The sequence below is a fragment of the Bombus bifarius genome, unplaced genomic scaffold, assembly GCF_011952205.1.
Source record: "Bombus bifarius isolate JDL3187 unplaced genomic scaffold, Bbif_JDL3187 scf7180000009125, whole genome shotgun sequence".
NCBI lineage: Eukaryota > Metazoa > Arthropoda > Insecta > Hymenoptera > Apidae > Bombus > Bombus bifarius.
The window spans coordinates 503,834-529,495 of NW_022884914.1; the positions used below are offsets into that span (position 1 = coordinate 503,834).

General features: G+C 32.9%; 2 protein-coding genes across 6 annotated transcripts in view; one reads left to right on the top strand and one right to left on the bottom strand.

Annotated features, from left to right (window-relative positions):
* Positions 1 to 13,330, top strand: LOC117213786 (arylsulfatase B-like). 2 transcript variants are annotated; one of them, XM_033459445.1, is made up of 9 exons: positions 1 to 113; positions 6,370 to 6,560; positions 6,952 to 7,182; positions 8,914 to 9,069; positions 9,193 to 9,457; positions 10,986 to 11,143; positions 11,212 to 11,347; positions 11,654 to 12,102; positions 12,273 to 13,330. In XM_033459445.1, the coding sequence occupies exons 2-9, from the start codon at positions 6,381 to 6,383 to the stop codon at positions 12,771 to 12,773; spliced, it is 2,076 nt and encodes a 691-aa protein (XP_033315336.1). In that variant the 5' UTR covers positions 1 to 113; positions 6,370 to 6,380; the 3' UTR covers positions 12,774 to 13,330. The 2 variants fall into 2 exon arrangements, with proteins under 2 accessions (XP_033315336.1, XP_033315335.1); XM_033459444.1 differs by lacking the exon at positions 1 to 113 and adding an exon at positions 4,245 to 4,623.
* LOC117213785 (golgin subfamily B member 1-like) overlaps positions 13,325 to 25,662 on the bottom strand; it is a 16,785-nt gene continuing 4,447 nt past the window's right edge. For 3 of the 4 annotated variants that reach the window (XM_033459443.1, XM_033459442.1, XM_033459441.1), the window contains 5 exons: positions 25,491 to 25,619; positions 16,472 to 25,355; positions 14,791 to 14,954; positions 14,421 to 14,475; positions 13,325 to 14,123 (listed from right to left, as the gene is read on the bottom strand). In XM_033459443.1, coding sequence (XP_033315334.1) covers positions 14,099 to 14,123; positions 14,421 to 14,475; positions 14,791 to 14,954; positions 16,472 to 25,355; positions 25,491 to 25,619 — 9,257 coding nt within the window. In that variant the 3' untranslated portion in view covers positions 13,325 to 14,098. The remainder of the gene's footprint in view (positions 14,124 to 14,420; positions 14,476 to 14,790; positions 14,955 to 16,471; positions 25,356 to 25,490; positions 25,620 to 25,662) is intronic. The other variant, XR_004488722.1, reaches the window with a different exon arrangement.

Consider the following 25,662-nt stretch of genomic DNA (forward strand, 5'->3'; position numbering starts at 1 on the left):
GAAATACAAAAACTATTCTCGAGGTTGTAGGAACGCGCAACTTAAGCGTGAATTAGATAAATCGCAGTCTCCTTCAGTCTGGCAAACAAGAAAGTGTACCATTATATTTTAAGGTAAGTTCTTGCCTTCTTATGTACCTTATTAAATATATATAATATAAATAATAATATAAATATAAATAAATAATTCCAATTATCGTTTCATGTGAATTTTACACGAAATCTCGCCTAGATAATTGATTGTTTTTAAACTGATTCCTGAGCACAAGGTGGTAGGTTAAACGTAACCAAGAACCATTCAGTTTATATACTCAATATATTACATCGATATTTGTATAAAAATAATTCCATTATATCGATAATTATAAAAATATAATTAGTAAAATTAATTCTGAAAATTTGCATTTTTGCAATTTTAAAACATTGTAATTTTAATCATGTGAAAATTGTAATGTTAGCAATTCATTAATATCTTATGTATTATAACTTCAAGATTATTATGTGAATTCATATCTTATATATATAATAATTTCAAAATTAATACGGCTGCGTATGATGTAAATGAGTAAAACATATTATGTCTAAAGCGTTTTACGTATCACTCTTATTTCTTAATACTTTCTATTATGTCTCTAAAGTTTATTAAAAAAAATACTACTACTTTCCCTCTGCTTTTTTAACGAGTATGTAATTATACCTTATATTTACCTACTTCCTTAATCACTGTTCCATATCTGATTCTTTTCAAAGTAATATATATGACTTATTGCTGTGGATATATACTCTAAATTACATTCCAACAACAATTTAATATTTATGTATAACAATTTCTTTTCCTTCATGGAGAATTACAATTATTTTTAAACTGGAAGAACAATTAAGTAAATGGAATAATCATCATTATTCGCTAAATTTATAGTAACTAGTAAATATTAATTAGTATCTAGTAACTATTGCTATAATACTTAACTATATACTTAACACAATACATTATTGTTGCACAAAAAACATCTACAAAATTAATATTTATACTTTATACTACTTTTGTCGATTACTTTTTATTAAGTACTATTATCAACAACAATTAAAATACATGCCGCGTTCGAAATATGTAGTCGGATCATCGAGCAGCCATTACAACGAATCTATTGAATCCAATGGAACTAAATTATAAAATAAAGGTTCCGATAAAATGAAATAAAATTTGAAACAAATTTTAATTACCTTGAGATATTTGCAAAATGTAAAATAATTCGTAGAAAGTAACAGCTTCGTCATCGGTAAATCTGGTTTTCGTTGATGCACTCACTTCGAATAAATTACCGTCTAAGAAAACTATGTAGTCCATTTTCATTTTACGTTCGTAAGAAACTATTTTCTACCTTTCGCGGAAGTAAAAGTACAAGACTATGTCTATGACATAACCTCGTTTTTAGGTATACACAATAAGCAAAAATGCGTGTGCTAATGAAAAAGTGTCAGAAACAAATAAGATATCCATCGAGTTTCGAAAAATTGAAATGCGTGAATTAGGCACGAAACGAGTTTACTGCAGTGAATGTAAACTAATGAAAATCAGGTAGTGTCGCGTGTACTATGTACACATTTTACTACGCGAATCAGTGCATAAACTCCGTTCACGTCGTTTACAAATAAATCCTGTTACGTTTCACTCATCTTAACCTCTCCGGTACACGCATCGACTACAAAAACTATGAGCGTACTAGCGACAATTTTTCGCGCCACAATCTTTTCACTTACGAAAGCACGATAAGCGTTTTAAATATGGACAACGCGATGACTCGTTTGTTAATACCTCGAAGGAGGAGAAACTGAACTTTTGATTGATGCGAGTGAAAGCGATAAAAATGTTGCGCGACAATTTTTCGTTTGTGCGCGTAACCTAATGATCGAGAACCATCCAATGCGACCCCATAGTCAAACGTCGACTGAAGTCTGCAATACGATATACAAATGCTCTTGTTCGCGACGTGGCTGTTAAATAATACCACACAGCGAACGAGCGCCATACTAAATCAAATTGTAAATCAAATATTCAATAGAATAAAGAAAAATTTTAGTAAACTCTTAATTGTATCGATAATTGTTAACTTCTTCATTGACTGAAATATCATATTAGCATTCGCAAGATGATATAAGATTTATTAAAGTCTGTCTATTTAAACTATAGATACATGTAAATAAATACTAGGTAGATAATATATACTTAAAGATTTGTTTCGTATGTTGAGAAATTAAAATATACGACAATATATGTATAATTAAAATATAAATTAAATTTGGTTCCTCGTCTAAATTTTTAAATTCAACATTAGAATCTGAAAGCTTCGAATAGTTTGGATTAAAAAATTTAAATTACAAATCTTTCAATTAATATTTAAATAAGTAATAAATGATGAGAAAAAGTAAATATTGGTTTCGTTGTCACGAAATTTCAAATCTAAGAAATATATAAGGAATACAAAAGTACATATTACAAATCAAAGTTTTAGAAATTTATGTTTTAAAACTTCAAACTTCTAGAATATGGGATTTGATAGTATTTGCTACGGCTGCACAGAGGGACCAACGATATTTTGTATTCAAAGAAAGTCCAGAAATGACAGAAACAAAGAAAACACGTTTTATCTTATAAAATAAGTTGCACCTACGACATTCTTGTCAATACCATAAAAATCAAACATTCTTCGAGGATTTAAGATCGAAAAGAATTATATAAGATATTTTACCAAATCTGGGAGAAAATTGCATAAAAACATTTTCCTTGCTATTCCAATATTTATACCGATATCAAATAACAAAACTACAATATGATGAACTTTGTAATAAATAAATTGAATTTCTACAAAATAAATACCTTTCAGAATACAAACGGATGAAGCATTTAAATATAAGTTTGTATTTCATCAAATTAATTCATCTGCTAATTACTTTTTCCACGTACTGTACATTATTAACGCGCATCCAGCTACATCTTTGATATCGGTTAATTTACTCGCAATATAAATCGTGTTTCACTACGTCGTTTCTTTTTACACCGGAGTCAATTTGCTACTTAATTTGAAAGAAGCCGACTACATTCATTTAAGTAGAGTTACATAGCAATAATTAAGTGCATTCTTGTATATATAGTATGATATACAGTAGACAATAAAAATATTTGTATATCCCTTCTATCATAATTTATCTATCATAATGTATAAATAGTGGTTCGTTAAATCCAACGTCCATTTATTAATTTATCCATTGTATAGGTGCATACATATAAAGATTCTATTATTTAATAATACTTCATTCAATTACAAAAAGTCTGTATCCAATTAATAACCATAGCAATGCGCATATGCTTTTTATATCAGCTGCAGTCACGGGTGGTCGTATATAGAGACTCTTTGAAAAAGATAGCCTTCGTACATGAGATCGCGATGAGATCGTGATTATAAATTATAATAAAACGAAATACGAGATGTCAAAGACTAAAAACATATCTAATTTTAAATCATAATAAATATTATTAAGTAAGTAACGTAATAATATAAATATATTATATTCCAATCGGCACGATCTCATATGTGCAAGTATTTTGCTTTGACTCTATAAAAATAGATAAATATGAAATAATGGAATACTCCTTGTAAAACTAGCAGCGAAACGTAACAATCGAAACAAATTGAAGAAATTAGCGACAATTAGCGAACGTTTTCGCAGCGTTCTGCTTATGACAATTTGAATGTCATGTCGATTGAAAATTTAATTACATCGCGACGCAGGCTACTCCAAACTTTACTTGTGTTTCCATCTAATTATTCAAATCGTATTTGTCCAAACTGTGGCACCGTTCCAACCCATAATATGTACTATCTCATTAATATAATAATTCCACCGGAATTATTGGTCGAATCGAAATGCTACATCAAAAGCTATATCACCTTAGTTACTTGAGATAAAAAGTTGTTCGTTCTCAACTAGTGTCATTGCATTATATAAATAATAATAACAGAATAGATTTGAGAATATTATTAAATAAGAACTATCTTAGTGGTAATTTATTTATTTTATTATTTATTTTATTAAAATTTATTTTATTTTATTAAATATTATTATTTAATTAAAAAATTTATTTTATTAAAAAATCTCTCTCTCTCTCTCTCTCTCTTTCTCTCTCTCTCTCCCTCTCTCTTTCTCTGCCTAAATACCATAAGATTATTAAATAAGATTTTTCCATGGCATAGTAATTTTACATGCACAAAAACCACAGTGATTTGAAAGGAATGTTGAATTTTCACGTATACATACACGACGCATCACTGCGACTTCTCGCACTCGCCTCCTTCATTTTCCTCCCCCAGAACAGCACTTTCGTTATGCTCCAGATCCTCCCTTTGCTCCTCGCCGCTAGCCATACGGAAAATCTAAAGTGGTAATAAGCCAACGCGTTTTGAGTTTCCCAGTCAGTCGGTTCTCGCGTTGGCAAAGACCAGCCGAACAAAGCTGATCTCTTTTATTCCACGGAAAGATGCCACCCGGACATAAACGGAAAAAATGTACAGCTTACAACGAATAGTTGGATACAGGACAGTCATTCTTCTCCTTTACCATGAACGTAAGAACTTTCTTCCTTCGCTCTCACGTGTTTGAAAGATATTTATGCATTTCCATTTAACGCGGCTGAAATTGTGTCATCGATAGAACGTTATTAATTAACATAATTTTCCAATGTATAATATTCTAATGCTAATAGATTAATCACCGAGTGACAAAGTGATTTTTATCGTCGTTAGTCGCCTCAAAATATGCGAAAAACTGTAACACCTCAGTAATCAATTTTATTGATCGATGAAGGATAGCTTCGTACAGTGAAAGTGTTTAGAATAGTTGACCATCCTGATGTTTATAGCACGGACCAGCATATTCACTACCTGTAAGGACTAACTTTAGTATGGGGAGAAATGTCCAAAACTTAATTCCTCCGTAAAAATTCGGTCTTCTCTAGTGAATACAAAGAATAGTTCTATTCTTAGAGTAGCGAATTAAGCGTACCTTAGAAAGAGTAGACGTTGCATATATGACGTTGATTTCTTAGGGCTAAGTTGCAACAATATATTTGTTAAAGCTTGCGAATATTTTATTTTTTGGGAACTATCTTATTGTTTAGAAAGCTCAAACTGTTTAATTGTCCGAACTCCTACCGATCGTTTTCTTTTCTTCAGTCTGGTATTAGCCAGATTTAGATATACCTGTTATCACATTTCCAAACTGACTTTCTTGGAAACGAAACGTCATATGATAAACTTTTATTGCATATTTTCGCCTTATTTTTTTCTCGTAGAATTACTCTACATCCAATTATATCAATGATTACGGACCACTCTGTATAAATGAGATGACGAAACGATCTTCTAAATTCATACAACTACTGATGTTATTTCATACGTCAAATAAAAGTCCTGTGGATTGATTGATGAGTAATTAATTATTAATATTTAATATTTAATTTGTTATTTATTTATATATTTATTTAATATTTAATTATTTGATTAAAAAGAAAGATATATATACTACAGCTAATTCTTTAAATAGATAATTTCAATGTATAATTTGCTAACTTCGTAAGTACTGTTTTTAACTACTAATTTGCCATTAATTTGTACTTTTTAATACAAATTCACATACTGTTGTAACAAATACTGTTACTGTTGAATATTTACGGGCGGCAATATATGGATTTACCTGAAGATGGATTGAAATACTATAAGGTAAATAACGCTGGTAGAAAACGCTCTTCGCTTTTCTTTAGTCTCTTGGATTAAACAATTGCCTGCTCATATATTAGAGAATTGTTTTTCTTTTGTTTAACATTTCGTATATAAGCCCAGGCCTTCGAGATTTTTAAATCAGTAATGCCAATGGCACTACATCACTGTACTATCGTTACAAGTGCTGGACTAAACGTAGAAACATCTGATATTGGAGTATTACTATCACCAACCATGTACGATATTGTATTATTAATTTACTTAATTACTTTAATTAATTAATTATCATTATTGTGTATTATACTATTGTTAAATTATTAATTTATTTCCTTCTGTAATTAACTTTTATGTTGGAATTTCAACCTCGAGATAGTATTTTATTGATATTTGTACTTTGAAACTTTACACTTCGTTTTCAATCAAACCTGTAATTTACTTAATCAATATTTGTGATAGCAGCTAATCAAATTATAACTATTTATTATACAATCAATTCTACGAACTGTATGGGTACCTTAATAGATTGGATCAGTTTTTAAATTTGATCTGTAATCAACTTCTGTGAATGTGAAATTTTATTTTATTTGTTGCAGCTGATTTCGAGATGAACCTCGCATTGATACTACAGTTCTTTACCGTGCTATTTCTCTCGGAGTTAATAGTAACAGCCGTGGGCACAGTTTTCTTCACATCCTTATTTTCGCGGCCGAAAGTGCAAATTAACTTTCAACCGCCGGAAACTAAACAGAAGCCACATATCATCATTATTCTTGCTGATGACCTGGTATGTACAAACAACAGCAGAGGATCGATATATCGTGTCCGTAAAAAAGGACGTTATAATTAAACAAAGTAACGTTATATCAGATACGAAGAAAGATATTCTGCAAATAAAACTATAAATATACTAAAGAATTACAAATTTTGTATCTTTTTAGTTATTAAGAATATTTCTCGCAAAATCCATATCAACTTTTATCGTGCCGCTTTAATGATATTCGTGATATTCATTTATTGGTGTTAATATTTAATATAAATTATATTCAATATATTAATATTTAATATATATTTAATATAAATTAAATAATATATCATTCAGATGTACTGAAAATAAAAGACGATAATAATCATATTCTCAATTACTTAAAAATTGTTTATTTAAAATCATTGCATAGGGTTGGAACGACGTAAGCTTTCACGGATCGGATCAAATTCCTACGCCGAACATCGACGCCCTTGCATACAATGGTATCATCTTAAATAATCATTACGTTCCGGCATTGTGCACGCCAAGCAGATCCGCTTTGATGACTGGAAAAAACCCGATTCATCTGGGTATGCAACATTCTGTTCTCTATCCGACCGAACCACGAGGGCTTCCTCTAAGTGAGAAACTATTACCGCAGGTAGGTTTCTGAACGAATCACGCAACGTGAGTTTCTTTCGATTTTATCATCTTAATAAAATATCATTTATTAGGAAGCTTAATAAATACTATGTTATACTAAATATATAATATAATATATTACATTACATTAAATATTACATAGCTACTTTGTATTAGTATTATTAGCATAACTTATACAGGGTGATTGGTAACTGGTGGTACATGCGGAAAGGGGGTGATCCTACGCGAAAAAAGAAGTCGAAAATATAGAATAAAAAAATTTTTTTTTAATTTTTCCATCGAGACAACGATCTACAGTGAGATCCGTTATAACGAGACGCGATAAAGTGCACGCGTACCGAGCGAAAATTCAAAGTCGATTTTCTCGAAAACAAAGCCTCAAACGAAAAATTTTTATTCTATATTTTCGACTTCTTTTTTCGCGTACCCCCTTCCCGCTTGTACCACCAGTTACCAACCACCCTGTATAATTATATATATAACATATATATTAATAGTAATATTTGCATACCTTATTTACAGAGCGTTGATAGTGGCACAAGTAAAAAGATTTCAAACTTGCTTTTATTAAATACGAAATCTACATTATGTTTCTATTTCTATCACGAAAAATGGCATATTTATAGTGGCATCAGTTTTGTATTAAACGGCAGTTACATCAATAAAGCCCGTATTTAGTATTTTCAAAAATATAAATTTTAAAAAGTCCTGTAAAATTTACATTTCTTGTTGTACCACTTATTAATAGTTGTACCACTATTAATGCCAAGTAGCGATATTAACTATATAATATAGTATTATCTATATTAAATAGTATTTATTGGGAAGTTTATCTAAAGTATTTTACAATTCTTCTCACGAATAACTTCTATGTATAATCATAGTAAATTCTTTGTTAGTCCATGATCATTTGCATGATCAAGCAAATTTACCATAAAGCAAATATTAAAATATCAGAATCTGCTTGATCAGAATACAATAGAATTATTCAAATAATGGAAGCTAGAATATATTCTTTATTTTTAAATAGAGAAAATTCTCTACTTCGAAATAAAAAAAATTTGGCGTAACTGCTGGCAATACACCGAAAAATGCAGTCATGTTTATTCGAAATATTTACAATAATTTTGTATATTAATCGTGACTATTCTTCTAAATTACTTTCCCACAAATGTACTTCAATAACTTAGTATTGCCTATGGTCTCGAGTGTACCAAATTATCAGAATTCGTAAATTCATTAGTTGTTCATATGTTTAATTATATCGTAATTTCGATTAAATATTCATATGTTTTCTGTAATAAGAAAATCTTACTCTAGTCAAATCACTGGATTAAGTTACCGAAATTAATTGTAAAAGACTATTTGCTATGATATTCTCCGCGTTATCGATATCACAGGAAATACGTAAATATCTCGGAAACTATAGATGGTACGAAAAAGGATTTGAAACAAATGTTGTACGATTTCGAAGGGTACATATCGTGCCGATATTTACTTTACCTTGCAATGATCTTGAAATGCCCTGTGAAGGTCACAGATACATTTTTAAGTGAGAATTATGTATGTGTTATATGATGTACGTTCATATATATTTTTATTCCATATTCTTGTAGATGACATGAAAACATTTTAAAGACACTAAGCGAATCATTAATTTAAGTTTAATGCCTTAAACTACGATTTGGACCAAAATTTAATATATTTTTCGTACGAATGTTCGTTTCAGTATTTACAGGAGATAGGCTATAAAACACACGCTGTGGGAAAATGGCATTTAGGATATTTCAAAAAACAATATACTCCGACGTATCGTGGATTTGACTCACACTTTGGATATTGGAACGGTCTTGAGGATTATTACACTCATATCGCGCAAGAACCGGTAAATATTTTGAAAGTTAACTTCGTGATAACTTGTCATCTCTAAAATTTTATTTTCCTAAATATGAAACGTTAGAATATAAAACCTATATAAATCAGTTTTGTATAAGAAAAATTTCCTCAGGATCCACTATATAACGAGTACAAAGGCTTCGATATGAGGCGAAATCTGACAGTGGCATGGGACACTGCAGGAAAATACGCTACCGATCTCTTCACAAACGAAGCTGTGCGGCTGATTAACGAACACGATACTGAACGTCCAATGTTTCTATACCTGGCTCACTTGGCTGTCCATAAAGGTAATGAAAATCAACTGCTACGAGCACCGGACGAAGAGATCGCCAAATTTTCATACATTCTCGACCCGGAAAGAAGAATCCAAGCAGGTAAGCGTTAGCCTTTTTCTTGACAAATTATCTACTTCAATTATACCTTTACACTTTGAGGACGGTATGCTCTGACAAGCATCTAGCCAGAATTCTGCGTATTTTTGGAAAAGGTTCAAAAGGTCGCTAGGAAAGTTCGTTCCGATTTACGTTTCGATTCGATATACATTTATTGAATTATATAGGTTTTTTATATATAGGTATTTTATTCCACGGTCTTTCTCTATCTTTCACGCAACTTGAATATTCCATCCTTGCAGAACCTCTCAGATTTTTCGGCGAAAAACTTTTCAATATGATCTTTCATGTCGACCAAATTCCTTAAAAAGCGGAATGAACTTTCCAAATAGCATTTAACAAGTGTAATAACTTATTAAGAATCAACGACCATATTTAAAGATACTTCTAGTAACGTTTCTTATTATGATATGCTTTTTTTTATTTATTTATTTATTTATTAAAATTACAATCAATTCTCGCGTTGAGAATTTTCAGTAATTTTTCTGGCGTGGCGCAGTAAAATGGCTGATTATTTATAATAAGTTAATACTTATTATAGATAAGTATAATTTATAAGTAAGTATTATAAATAAGTAGATATTACTTAATTTAGATAACTAATTGAATCTAGCGTTTAGGTCTAGCGGGTAGTGCCTCTTCAGCCTGCGAATCTGGTCCGTCGTATCAAGTAGTCCAGTGATTAGGGGGTTTCGGTGTTTGTTGACTCTTTTGCTATATCTGTCGCTATATTTTGCCATTTCCTCTTTGACTGTGGGTATCTTGAGGTCGCGGTGTATTGTTTCATTGGTTACATACCAAGGTGCATCAATTAGGGATCTTAGCGTTTTGGAAGCGTTGAAGTATTTCAATGTTGGAGTTACTTGCTGTTCCCCATAGTTGGATTCCGTAGGTCCAGACAGGTTTTATTACGGTCTTGTAGAGGCTAATTTTGTTCTGTGTGCTTAGGTGTATCGACATCTGGCAATTATCTTGTCCGCAGGTATAGGGTCTTTGTGTCGTGCGTCACGCGACATAAACTGTTGGAAAGTTTACTGTCGAGTGCCGCTACACAGCCAATATTGTATCTAATATATTGATAACGATTTCGTATTATTCAAGTGTGTAGTTAACATTTTTAGAGGATACTCTCATCGCCAACAGTTGAAAAATGAAAGACGCGAATTCGCGTCGCACGTGCGCAGTGTTAACTTTATCGTTTTTCAACATTTACAAATAACAGCGTTCACAACGTGTCTGTCACAACGTGTCCTCCACGGATCTGCTCTTTTAAACAATTTAAAATAGCGATCGTAATGTAAACCGATATTTAGCACTCTACAATTAAAACATCAATTATCGTACTCCCTTATCAAATTCTACGTTTTTCTAAGTAAAGAAACAATTTCCGTCGATAACAATAAAATGTACTTTTGAAGGTTTTGTGTGCGTGTTAAAAGAATAAAACGTGGAAATAATATTCTAACATCGCGCTGAGTTCAAATATTATAATTTATACCTGTACTTACAGCCGTTGTATCGAAATTGGACCAAAGCGTTGGCGATGTGATGGACGCACTGCGAAGTCGCGGCATGTTGGAAAATAGCATAGTAATCTTCATGAGCGACAACGGTGCACCAACCAACGGTATACTGAGCAATCAAGGCAGCAATTACCCTCTTCGTGGCGTAAATATATTCCACATAGAACGATTGTACGTTCGTCTGGAATAGCTGAAATTTTGAGAATTTTCCAGATAAAGAACAGTCCATGGGAAGGTGGAACGAGAGGAGTCGCAGCTATCTGGAGTCCTCTGATTAGAAAATCTAAAAGAGTGTCGAATCAAATGATGTTCATGTCCGATTGGCTACCTACACTTTTGTCTGCAGCAGGTTAATAGAATAATGTTAAAAGTATTAAAATCATTCTACGGTATTAGAAATTCGCGTTCTATTAAATTCTCATTTCTCGCAAAATTTTCAAAGCAACTGTAAGACAAATTATTAAAAGGATCAAGATTTTGCTATAAGTCACTTTACGTCCACATCTCTATAGAAATACTTTACCATATTGATATTGCAAGATATTACGGTAAAATTACTAAAAACGTTGACAAACACTAGATTAATTGAAACGTTTACAAAATCAGATTGACACACAGTAAAGTTTATTTTATTCAAAACTCGTGTAACCTTTAGGAGTGGACAGGATACAACTCGGAAACATCGATGGATTCGATCTCTGGCCATCCTTGGTGTCGGGCAAAATCAGTCCCAGATCCGAAATAGTGATCAACATCGATGACCTCGCTGATTATGCTGCTATTAGACGAGGCGATTTTAAATATATCATCGGCCGGACTGAAACTGGCATCGCCTGGCTTGGGGCAAGTGGAGACCCATCCGAGGGCGTTTCCCCTCGATACGATCCTTACAAAGTGTTGTACAGCAAAACTGGTGTCGCTATTTCTGGTATTATTACCGCTAAACAAGCGATGGAACTAAACAAAAAGAAAAAAGAAAACATAAGAATTGTGTACGATACTTCTTCAAAAACCAATTTTCAAGAGAAGATACTTACCAGCGAGGACATTATCGAAATGCGAAAAAAAGCACAGATAAAGTGTAACGTTACAGAGAAAGATAAGGTCAGTGTCGTACGAACAAAGATCCTATTTGAAATTACATATGTTACGTATAAGTTTTCTACGCTATTTTACTTTTATTTTCATTGATAAAAATACCATAACTTATAATAAGTTTTATAACCATCTTGTGTTGCAAACCGCTAAAAAATTTGTCTATAATTTTATTACAGATCCCTTGCGAGCCAATGATAGCACCATGTCTCTTTAATATAGAACAAGATCCTTGCGAAATGGTGAATCTTGCTGAGAGAAATCCTGTGATTTTAACTATATTTGAAACGATTCTTATTAGGCACAGATTAACCGTGATACCTCCTAGTAATTTGGATGGAGATCCCAGATCAAACCCATCGCTTTGGAATAACACCTGGACCAGTTGGGCCGAACCTAATCCATTAATGCTCGCTTATACGAATATTAAGCAGCCTGAATATTATGCCGATCAGGCGATCGTAGTAATATCTATCATTTTTTGTTTTTTCGTCATTGGAGCAATAATTGCTTTTAAGTGTCGGAAAACTAATTCGAACAACTTGGGGAATCCTGAATATCAGAATTATCATGAAAGAGTCACTTGTACTATAGATGACAGCGAAGAAGCATTTTCCATATCTAGTGTTGTACCAGATACAAGACGAAATGATACGCCTAGACACGGAGATATAAATTGACATCTTCGAATGAGATACACGAGCGCTAAACCTCTTTTAATTACCGTAAAAATTTATTACACTCGTCGTACTCTTTTGCAAAGATATTAATAATATTCTATTTGAATTCTAATAATTAAACTACACACGATACTTGTTCATTTATAAATTCACGAAATGTATTAAATGAAAGCGAGTACACAAGTTTCACGGTTTTTATCTCGTGTCATCTCGTTCTTTACTTTCCTATAGAAAACGTGATCCATACGATATACAGGAGTATTATATCGTTAATAGGATGACAACGATAAAATACAAATTCCAAGTTTAAAGGTACCGCTTGTTCAGTAAGTTTGTTGTACTTTGAGAAAAATTCATCGAATAATTCGCAACATTTGTAAATAGTCGACAATCTTAATTAATGCTTACGAAATATTCATACTGATTAAAAACAAAAATTACACCTATGACTAGATTATATCACTTCTAACAGAATTAAACACACGCGCACGTGCGTTCATTTAACTGACATCTGTCACATGAATGATCAACAATAAAAACACTTTTATGAATAAATACCTCAGTTTCATAATTTATTTATTCACCGACGCTTTCTTGTCTCTGTACAAAATTTCGTGGAAATAGAAAGTTCGAATCATCGCATTTAAAAAGCAACAAATACGGCACTTCCATTTGCGATCGATATCTAGATTTCGATGATCTTGTGTTTTGCCAGCATTTTATTTCAATTTACTATCCATTTCATTGATACCATTGATACCAAACGTTTACGTCAATAAACGGCTGGCAAATCACACAGAGAATTTGCATGAAATGCATTTTGAACAAAACTGTTTGCAAAAACTATAAAGAGTAACCATCGGAATAAATATTCTTCCATCAGATATCGGAACTCGATACCCGAGAAACATCTTATACTATTAACAATTTCATAGCTAATAAAATAACTGAAATATACAGTTCTTCTCCAAGGCAATGTTTCGTTATATCTAAACACAAAAGCTATACAACGATTATAATACAGTTTAGTCATGCTCTCACACTCTCTTTTCCTCTGAAGAGATGGAGCGACTTTTTCGTTTTAAAAGCTTCAGGAAAAGCTCCAGAAGCACGACGCGATTAATGTTTCAACGCTCAGAATTGTCACATTAAAAATACAGACATCTTTGCATCCTTGAATCACAGGAATACGTGCGTCACATCTTTAATCACGTTTATCTCGTTCGATCTAGTCTAATTACAGGAATAGCCCCGGCAGTTGGCACTTGGCAGGAATGTATCCAGAAGGCAAGGATGGTGTTCACTTCACCGTCATTAATATTCCATCACATGTGCACCACCTTTGGCGTGCTACAATTACGTTGACATCGTGTTAATATTAATTATCTTATGATAAACATTTCTTGGATATACAAATTTCGAAAAAAGAAATAATAATGCATTGTCTCGCGATTCTAAATATTTTCTTGAGTTTATAAATTAAGACATAAAATGAAAGGAACGGATGAGGGAAAAAAATTTCATTCAACATTGAGATTAAGCATCCAAATATTTTATAGAATTAGAAACGATTAGTTTAAAGGTCAATGACTGTTATTATCTCTTCAAACTAATCAAAACTAATCTATACTGATATTAGAAAACTACCTTTTTCCCCACAGCCAATTCAGCAAAACGCTCGACTGACTCTGAACATCCCTAGCTGTAAGCAAAAAATTAGAAGATTTATAGCCAACGCTTTAAAAATACCTTGATACTTCTATAAAAATCTTCCTTTCCTAACACATTTTCCTAAAATTTTATATCTTGTTAAATTTCTCTTCAAACTAATCAAATGTTCTACTACATCACTTTTATGATAATGATTAAGATTAAAAAAAAAATTTTAAATATAATGAAAAACAAAACACGTACAAAGCCAAACTACGTACTATTACGTAACTGCTAACTACGTACTATTGCTTAATACTCTGGAAGATGAAAACTGGAAATGTTAAATATGCCTGAGGATACATACAGAGTGTATAATTTGCATTGACGAGCCGGGCAGCTGCTTCTGGGGGCAAGGTACTTAGAACGTCTTTGTGCGCTAGCAGAGACATTTGCTGTGTGTGCCTCAATTCTCGCTCATCCCTCAATCGCACGTCTTTTGCGTGGCTCACCGTTTGCAGCTGCGACAGCCTAAAGGGAAAACTAGCTTGTACAATGAAATAAGGAGCTTACTATACTACTCACAAACACATCTTAACATATTTCCGCCGAGGAAAATGTAAAGTTAATTCTCTCCTTACGAATAAAATGCTCAGAAACGAATTTACCACCGCATTCACACATTTAAAGCTCTTATAAGTAGCTTATATCTTTACAACCAGCTGATCCGTGAAGTTATTAAACTGAACCCATTAAAGTCCAATATCTATGTTTTCTTTTCTTTTGTTCAATCTAGAGATGCTATACAGGGTGTCTCCGAAATCATACTACAAGCGATCGGGTGGTGATTTTACATGTAAAAATAGGTCAGAAAAAGAAAAGAATATCACTTTTTTATTTAAGGCTCCGTTTTCGAAAAAATTACGTTTAAAAGCCCATCAGGTACCCTGTATTAGCTGGAAATTTGGAATTATAAAACTTTTGTTTCTGCTCGTGTCTGTAGTATTAAACATAGACAATGTCATGATTTGCTGAGCTTTCAAACACACTTCTCTTAAAAATGAAGCGTTAAACGAAAAAATGTTATTCCTTCTTTTCGGCTTATTTTTACACCACCTGACTGTTTGTACCATGATTTCGAGGCATCTTGTATATAATTCAGGAAAAGAGATTTGAAAGAAAATTTTGCTTATCAAACCTTTGAATCTTTAATGTGCTGGGCGTAACAGGAGCTCCAAAAAATTGACACTCATTCGTTTCTTGAAACGCATTCATATTTAATTGAAAACATTTGTCTTGTTCAGATTAATTGGTGCAGAGCTTCAAACAACATGAACAGATCATACAGGGCTACAGAGGAAAGGATGAATCAACTTGGAAAGCTTGTTTCCAGATCTGCTACGCGCTAAGCAAACTTAGGGGCTAAACAAATGTGTAATCTTTTAATTAACGCAATGTTAAAAACTCTTTTTATTGAATTATGATATCCTATTTAATAGAAACTATCAGCTAAACGAATAAAAAATATTACAGAGGAGAATACGCTAGAATCAAACGTGTAATTATTTTCCTTGACACTAAAAAGTATTATTTTAAAATAATAATTCTTCGAAAATTGTTTGAATTGAAATTTATAAAAGTCCTTCAATAATAATACATCTTTTCTTTGTGAATAAAAAAGAATCAAAATAAACCATGCCTGAAGACCACTTCTATTTAAAAGCATAGAGATATATTATATGTATTAAGTCGTCCCAAAAGTTTCTTTCGTTTTATAGGGAAATAATAGATGCACAATATTCTTTTGTTTTATATTATTTTATTGAATTACGTATGATCCATTTTGTTCCATTGGAACTATAAAACGAAAGAAAGAAACATTTGGGACAACTTAATACATTACCTCATATAAAGTTAAATATTAATGCCTCAACTATTCCAAAAAGGAATGTGTATAACACTATATAGCGACTATAGTAAATGATAGATGTCAATGAATTATGTACTATATATACAATTTAATTAGGATAAAAGAATATAATACATACTTCAGGGCAAGAGTTTCCTTGTCTTCTCCAATTGGAGTATCAATAGCCTCTTTCGCTATCTCGACTGGTCCCTCAGACTTTGACGGTGAAGGATGTTCCACGATTGGTTCCACAGTGCTAGAAGATGACACCTCCCTTTTTGGGCTGAGATCGGAGCTCGCTGAACTCCCCATCTTTCTCAGCTCTTCGTTCACTCTGATTGCATTAGAGAGGCGTAATTGCAATGTGTCACGTTCTTCGAGTAACTGCATCAATTCATGCGTCAATTCCTCGCATCTGACATCCCTTTGATGAAGCATATACAACGCAAGATCTAGTTCTTGCGAAGTCGACGCTTTGTTTTCTTCGTCAGAAGCTTCTACGCTTCGAACTGCAGAAGTATCAGCCGCAGGAACGTCTTTCGTTAAAACATTTCGAATTAATTCATATTCCTTCACTTTCTCTTGTAAAAGTGTCTTCAATGAATTTATTTCCGTTTCTCTGGCCGCTAAAGTATTTTTGAGTTCGGTAAGTTGTTTCCCTGCTTCATCGTATGATGCTAAAACTTCCTCTATACGTTCCTCCTTCTCATGAATTTGAATTTTCAAATTGTGAAGTTCCGCATCTTTGGTGATACTCAATTCGGCCAACCTACGTTCTTTCTCTGCCAGGTCGGAGCTTACTCGAATCAATTCTTCGTCCTTCTGGTGCAATTCGTTTTTCATTGTCTGCTCTATCGTAGAAAATTCTTTCAGCTGTTTCTTCAGATTTTCAATGTCCTTATCCCTCAATCGTAGTTCGTTTAAAATATTTTGATTTTCCTTGGCTAACTTTTGCTTTATTTCGTCGATCTCCATTTCTTTCTCTCTCAGTTTCTTCTCCAAGAATTCATGAGCCTCCAAACGAACCTGTTCTTTCTCGATACTAAGTTTTTGTATAACTTCTTTAGTTGTTTCCGAGAGCCTCTCAAATTCTTGCAAACGAGAAACTTCTTTCTGCAATTCAACAATTGTTGATTTCAAATGTTGGATTTCCTGTTCCTTACCATATAATTCAGTAGTCAATCTCTGCACCATTTCACGCAATTCAAATTCATCTGATTGAGGCTCCATGCTAGCTTGAAGAGACAACTGAGAGTCTTTCTCAGCTATGACATACTTTAGTTCGTTAATTTCCTGTTCCTTGGCATACAACTCATTCTGAAGCCTAACAATTTGTTCTTGATCTTGAACCGATCTTCGATCTTTGGAATGAAGACCTGCCTCTTCTTTGGAAACAAATTCTTGATTTTGTATCTCTATTCGTTGTTTCAAAGCATCAATTTGTTTTTCCTTATCTTCGGCTCTTATAGTAGCTACTTCCAAAGCAGATTCCAACTCAGCCTTTTCATTATACAGGCAATTGATTCTTTGTTGCATTTCTTGAATTATATTGGGATACGTATTTTCATTTAGAATGTATTTCAAATGCTCAATCTCTTCTTCCTTCCTTTCCAATTCAACCTGCATGTTATCTATCGTACGCTGTAAATTTTGTTCATTATTACCCATTCTAAAAACTGGTAAACCATCTATAGTATTAGAAGAGCTCTGTTGGTGTTGACCCTGCTGTACAGTAGTTGATAATCTATCAATTTCCATTTGTTTCTCATTTAACATTTGACTGCTCTTCTCTAATAGAGATACCTTCTCATTCAAACTATGATGAGTTTCTTCTAATGTCTTACGAGTGGCTTCTAATTCCAAATTTAAACTGTCTATTCGTTCTGTTTTCCTTAAGAGCTCATTTTTCAAATCCTCTACGTTTTGTACCTCTGTACGAAGTTTATCAATTTCAATTTTATTGTTGTCTAAAACTGTCTTCTGCTCTACGGTTTCCTGAATATGATGCTGCAAAATCGACTCTTTCTCCGTCAAAGTTAACATCGTACTTTGAACTTCTTGCTCTAAAGTCTGAATACGTAATATGTATTCATTTATACTGACTGATGCTGCTTCAGATTCATTCAAACGCTTATTCAGTTCTTCAATCGTTTCCGTATATCTTTGGTTATCCAACGACAATTCCTGAACTCTTGCCTTGCTTTCAGATAACTCTAGTTGTTTCTTAGTCAACTGGTCAGTTATTGATATTAAATTAACCTGAATAGATTCTAGACTTGACTCCTTTTCCACCAAATTCTGCTTTAAAAGTTCCAGTTCTTGTTGCAGAGCACGAAACTGAGAAATATCATTCTGTTTTTCAAGCGAATGCTCACTTATAACTTTCTCCGACGTCGATAGTCTTTCATTAAGATTTTGTATCTGTTTTTCTTTTTCCTCAATTTCTATTGCATGTTTTTGTACTAACTCTTGAGTAGCTTGACTGACAGTAGCACTGACAGTTTCCATACTCTGTTGCTGAATACATTCATTTTCTTTGTCACTAAGACATTTCTTCAGAATTTCCAGCTGTTGTTTCTTTTCACTGAGCTCCTGATTCAGACCCTGTATAGTGTCCTGCAATTTTAACTTTGCATCTTCATTGTCCGTATACTGTTTTTGAAGTTCCTGCTTCAAATCCGCCACTTCTTGTATTCTGATATTCAAAAGGTCGATCACTTCCACCATCGACGCGTTCATAGAAGATAATTGTTTCTCTGAAGATGTCGTTAAAGCAGTTAGCTTTTCTTCTGCAGATACTTTTTCTTGTAGAACGTCCTGTAATCTTTTCTGTAGTTCGATGGCATTTGATTCGGAGGTTTCGATTTGTTGACGCAAATCGGCTATTTCCATCTCCAATTTACTAGTTTTTTCAAATGCTTCCTCCTTCAAAAAATCAGTATTTTGTCTCATGGCCGTAACTTGATCATTGGCATCCATCAAACTCTGTTCATACTGCTTCCTCAATAAATCATATTCTTCTCTAGATTTGCTTAACATTCCCTGCAATTCCGAAATTCTTTTATTTAAATCGTCTACGATCTGGATAGATTCATTTTCTTCCGCAGTTCGTTTTGATTCTAAAGCAGATAATTTCATCTTTAAATCTTCTAAGAAATGTTGAAGTTGCTCATTTTCAGTTGCAAGCGCCTCCATCTCATCCTTAAGATCGTCGATCTCATCCTTATATGTTTTACACAAATTTTCATAATCTGCTTCTTGAACAGATCGCTTTTCTCGAGAACGTTCCTGTGTCGCTGGCTTAGACTCTTTGTTCGAAGAAATGTTTTCATTTTGAGAAATGTCAGTTTCGTCTAACTTAACTGCACTACCCCGTAGTCGTTTGTCAAGAGCCTCGACTTTATCAGATAATTCCTTATTTTGAATACGTAATACTTCCATATCCATGTCCTGTCTTTCTTTCATTTCCATATACCTTTCATTCGCAGAAACTACCACATCTAAACGTTTTATCAAAGCCTCTTTCTCAGCAACAGTATTTTTCTGTTCTTCTTTAAGCTCTACCAAGGTCTTTTCCAATTTACTAATCTGAGACTTCAATTCTTCCTCTATTGCAGAATCCAATTCATAAAAATCACTTGCTGACTTCTGTATTTTTATCTGTTGCTGGAGACTCTCTAGCTGTACCTTATACTCCTTCAATTTTTTTATCATTTTTGCATTCCTCAATTGAGTAGTTTTGCTTTCTTCCATCATTTTCTCCTTCTCTTTCTCTAAATCTTTGATCTGATCCTGAAGATCATCTATTTTGGCTTGTAATTGCATTTCCTTGCTTGGAATCAATGTAGTAGTGAGATGCTGTTCATCAGCTAACTGAGCATCATCCGCATTCCATCCCCAGGTTTCCTCGTCGAGTTTTTCCATCGATCCAGCATCCCATGCTGCTTCCACATCCAAGGAAACCTCCTGCTGAATTTCCTCTGTTGTAACTTTCGTGATCTCCGGTCCTGTCTGTTGTCCAACAGTAATTTCCTCTAATGGAGTAGATTCTTTCGACGTATCCGTGATGGTAAGCGTTTTATCGGACTGTTTATTCGCCTCTTCCAGAGCTCGAGTAAGATTTACAACTAGTTCTCTAGCTTCATCTCTCTCGTGCATAGTTTTCTCAATCTCCATCTGCAAGTGTCGTTCAACGTTCATAGAGTCCTTCAATTCCTCCATGGACCTAGACAAATCATTCACTTGCAGTTGCAACAAATCTCTCTCCTTGGTAAGAATTGATACACGATTTTCCAGCTCTGGTATCAACTCAAGATCGGTAGAATTTTTCAATTCTGCCTCTAAGTTATTTATTTGTAATTTGCACGAGTCCAAAAGGACTTTTTGTTGGTTTTGATCTTCAACAGTTTTGTTTAACTCTTCCTTCATGGAGATTAAAGTCATGTTTAATTTCTCTATCTGATTATCTTTAGCTAACAATGAATCCTTGAACTTATTTTCGATATCATTTTGCTGTTCCATCATTTGCGTACTAAGATTATGTAACTCTACATTCAGTAAATCAACCTGTTTTTCTTTTTCAGTCAGTACTTCTTTTAGCTTTTCCACATTTGCCTCTGCAGCATGTAATTGTTTCTGTGAAACTTCTAATTCTTCAACACATTGACTATAATTCTGAGATATCTGTGTCCTCTCTTCAATCATCAATTTTTGCAGATGATTAATCTCTTGAGTTAGATTAGAGCACTGTGCTTCCTTTTCATTTAATAAAGTCTGCAACCTTCTCACTTCTTTGTTAGTCAAAAGATCGGAATTGGAAGTAGATGACATACCAAAGATTTTAGAAGCATCAAATAATTGGGGAGCATTATTTTGAGGAGCACTGTCAAGAACGGGTGACTCTTTCTTTGATGTTTCTATAGATTCTGTATTCAAATTTCTATACGCATCTAACTCCATCTTTAATTCCTCTATTCTCTTTTCACTGGATTCTTTATCGACTTTAAGAGATTCAATTTCTTGTTCCAAACTGTGTCTAGTATCTTCCAACAGTTTTTCTGCCATTTCTCTCTGTGCTTCCATTGATTTAAGAGAATCTATTTGAAAGTTCAATTGTTGTTCTAGTTCATCAGCGCGTTTCTGAACAATTTGCATCTTTTGTTGCATGTTTAATAATTCTGTTTCTCGTACTTTGCATTCTTTGTTTAAATCAGAATTTAATAGATCAGCACCTTCCAATCTTTCTGTGTTCTGTTTATTATCTTCCAATATCTGCTCTGTTCTAACTATCTTCTCTTCCAAAGTAGCATTTCTAGATTGCTGTTCTTCAACTTTTCCTATCAATTCTTTATTTTCTCTTAATGTTTCCTCCAATTTTGCTTTCACCTCCTCGTGATTTGCTATCAATGAATTATACTGGAACAAAAGATCATTGTATGGATCTTCCAATGATCTGTTTCTCATACTAGTTTGATTCATCAAATCGTTGAATCTAAGAGATTCTCTCATCTGAACAAAGTTACCAATGGAATTAGCTAATTCATTATCCAAATTCTCAATTTCAGCTTCTCGTTCTTGTAATTTTGCTTCCAATGCTTGCACCAAAGTCTGGCATTGTTCACAATGACTACAATGTTGGACTCCAGTCATTTTTGTATCATCTTCAGTAACTTCTTCTTCCAAAGTTTGAGTGGTTTCCGTTGATGTGTTAATAACTGCTTTCTCCATTTGCTCGATGAACAATCTGCGTTCTTCTGACTCTTTTTCAACAATTTCCAATTTTTCATTAATATGCGCCTGCTTTGACAGTAATAGCCCATTTTGAGCCTTAAGATCATTAATTAATGCAAGCTGGTCAACATACTCTGCTTCCATAACTTGCATTCGTACACTAAGCTCTCTAGCTTTCTCCTTTATGTCCTCTAGCTCCAATTGTTTACGTCCATTTTCTTGAATAACCTGCTGTTTATAAGATTCATATTCCGAGATTATATTCTGTTTGCTTTCTCTTTCTGTTGCAAGTTCTGCTGTAGAAGATTCAATATCTTTACGTAACTTCACAATTTCCTCTTCCATTTCTGTAAGTTGTTGCATAAGGAGAGGCATCTTCTCCTTTGAATTAGTCAAATCATTTGTTAATCTTTCGATATTTTTGGAAGCTTCTGTAGACTCGTTCCTAGCTTGTATTAGTTTCTCTTCTAAATCGGCTATTCTATTATCTTTTTCGCGTATTGCAATCTCCACATCCTGAATTTGCTTGTTTTTAGCTTCTTTTTCATCTTTTTCGGTCGTCCACTTCTCTTCGAGCTCGGTAACTCTACTCTCAAGTTCTTGACATACTGCTGTCTTCTTCTTTAGATTAGCGGCAATTTTTTTCATCTTTTCTAGCTGCATTTGTATCTTGTCGTCCGAATCCTTTAACTTTTGCTCCAAATCGGCAACTTTAGCTTCTAAAGCAAGTTTAGCTTCTTCAGTTATATTATGACCAACTAGTCTTTCCTTTTCTTCTAATTCACCTTTCAAGATTTCACATTCTTGCATCTTGGCATTCAATTCTTCAATTACATTTTCAAGTCTCTGGTTTTGCAGTTGGGTATCTTCAGTATGCTTCACTTTTAATTGTTCTATTTGTTTATATGTGCTTCTTAATTCTGCTTGCACATCATTCACAAATCCTGTATTATTATCTATAATGCTCTGTAATTCCCAAACTTGCCTTTCAGCTTCACTTTTTTCATTCTTAGCTTCCACAATTTGTACTTCTAGATGGTCTTTCATTGTAATTAAATCAACAAATTCTCGTTGCTTCTCGACTAATTGATTTTGAACATCGTAATTTTGCTGAGACAGATTTTTTACTTTTTCCAATAAATTACTATTTTCTTTTGTGGTTGCATTGATCTTACACTCTAGTTCATCAAGGATCATATTCTTATCTTTCAATTGCTCTACCAAAGCATCATAATCTTTCATAGGTTTTGATTCCTTTACTTTGTTATTCAATTCAACAATGTCTTTTCTCAAAAAATGTATTTCTTCTTCTTTACTTTTCACTAGATTACTAAGATTTGCTATTTCGTTAGATATCGACGTTAGCAATGAATCTTTGTCTTGGATTAACATTTTATAGTTATTAAGTTCATCCTGTAAACTATCTATCATAATCATTTTATTTTGTAATTCTGCATTTTTAGCTTGTAACTCTTGATTTTTGTCTTCAATAATTGCTTTAAAATTAGCAATTTCATTATCCTTTTCAGAGACAGCTGCAATCTGCTCCTGATGCTTTAATTCAAATGTTGTCGTTGTACTATGCAATTGTTGTTGCAGTGAAATAATTTCTGCATCTTTCTTTTCCTTTTCATCTAGCAATATTTTGTATTCATTTTGCAAAATTTTGAATCCCTCTTCGATGGAAGCTTTTCCTGCTTCCAGTTTCTCCATCTTTTCTTGCATTTCATTGCACTTATATTTCCATTCTTCTAAAGTATTAAACATTTCTTTTAATTCATTTTCCAAGCTTTCTGCTTTCTTTCCAGACTTTTCACATTCCATAATCTGTTTACCTTTTTCCTCTAATTCTTCTTCCTTGTTTGCAAGTTTTATTTTCATTTCTTCAATTAGGCCTGTTTGTTCTGTGATTAAGCTTTTGCATTTTTCTATCTCATGTTCTAAGGAAGCAACAATCATGGATTCTGTTTGTTGAGACAGGGCATCATCGGATTGTGGAGTTTCAAATACTTCCTGACCCGATTTCTGTAAACCAGTGCTGTCTTGAACAGCATCTTGTTTTTCTTGATTTAATTTTTCTAATTTTTCAATAAGTTCTAACTTCTCATTATCAGGATCATCTTGTAACATTTGATTCATTTTTAGATGTAATTTTTCTTTTTCTAGCATCACTTCAGTTAAATTATCTTTCAACTTTTGATTAAAACTTTTAAGTTCTGACACCTTCGTAACTACTTCTTCATTTTCTTTCAATAATTCTTCTATTTTGGTTCTCAAATCATTGATTTGAAGATCCTGAGTCGTTTCATGCCACTGATCTAATGAATTACGTAATTCTTTTACCTCTTTTTGTAAAAGACTTTTTTCTTCCATTAATATATCAACTTGTGCTTTAAAATCAATTTCTCTAATTGATATCTCAGAAGCTTCAGATAATTTTGTTTCAATTTGAGAATCATCATCCAATTTGACAATCGTAGACAATGTTTCAATTTGTTTCTGCAATTTACTATTCTCTTCAATAAGATTTGTTATTTGAATTCTGAGGTTAGATAATTCTACAGACTGATTATCATTTTCTTGTAATAAAGTATCAACTTTTAATTTCAAATCAACGTTTGATTTAGATTCTACATATTCTAGTTGTTCCTCAAGTTTTGTAAGTTTAATTACAAGTTCGCTATTTTCTTGTGTGAGAAGCTCGATTTTTGTTATACTTTCGTTGTGCTCTGGAATCCGTTCAAAAGATTCTGTCGAACCCGTATCAGAAGATCCTTTCTCTTCCACTCTGCTTAACTTCATCGTTAAATCCGTGTTTTCTTGGGTTAATTGATCAATCTTCTTTAATAATTCATTTTTATCCGGGTCATTTATAGATTCTGTAGATTCAGCATGGAAATTTTCTTTTTCTTGAAGTTTATTTAATTTAAGGGTTAAATTACTATTTTTCTGTGTCAAATCTTCGACCTTTTTCAATAAATCAGTTTTGTCTAATTCTTGTACAGTTTCGAACGACTCTGTTGACCCAGTGTCAGATGTTCCTTTTTCCTCGAGTTTTGATATTCTATTATATAACTCGGTATTTTCTCGTGTTAAGGTTGTCACTTGTTTGATCAATTCTGTATGATTAGTTTCCGTTGAAGATTCTAATTTACTTTCATTTTGCAATCTGTGCATAGCTTCTAATTGCTCTTCAAGATCTACTACTTTCATTTCTGCAGTTACTCTAAGATTTTCGGATTCTGCATTTTCTGCCTCTAGAGACGAAATTTCCCGCTTCGCCATATGGAGCTCTAAAGTGAAAATCAAATACTCATTATGGAATAATTAAATCTATATTTTATGCCTTTTAAAATTTTTTTACATCTGGTATTCAATATTAATTTTATATTCAAATTAATACAAAAAAAAAACAATACATAGATTACCTTGCATAAGATCCAATTTTTGATTCTCTAGAGTAGCAATGGCTTCAATTTGCATTTCAATTTCTTTTGTTTGAGCAGAAACTTTACTTTCAAGATCAACAACACGTTCTTGCCAATCTCCTGCTGAGGCTATGCAAATCGTACAACATGCCAATGATGTATGTATATAATT

Excerpts from the sequence above, each read along its gene's own strand:
- LOC117213786 (XM_033459444.1), top strand. The coding sequence starts at position 4,563 with ATGTACAGCTTACAACGAATAGTTGGATACAGGACAGTCATTCTTCTC. Across the intron at positions 6,561-6,951 it reads TTATTCTTGCTGATGACCTG|GGTTGGAACGACGTAAGCTT; the intron begins GTATGTACAAAC and ends ATCATTGCATAG. Across the intron at positions 7,183-8,913 it reads GTGAGAAACTATTACCGCAG|TATTTACAGGAGATAGGCTA; the intron begins GTAGGTTTCTGA and ends TGTTCGTTTCAG.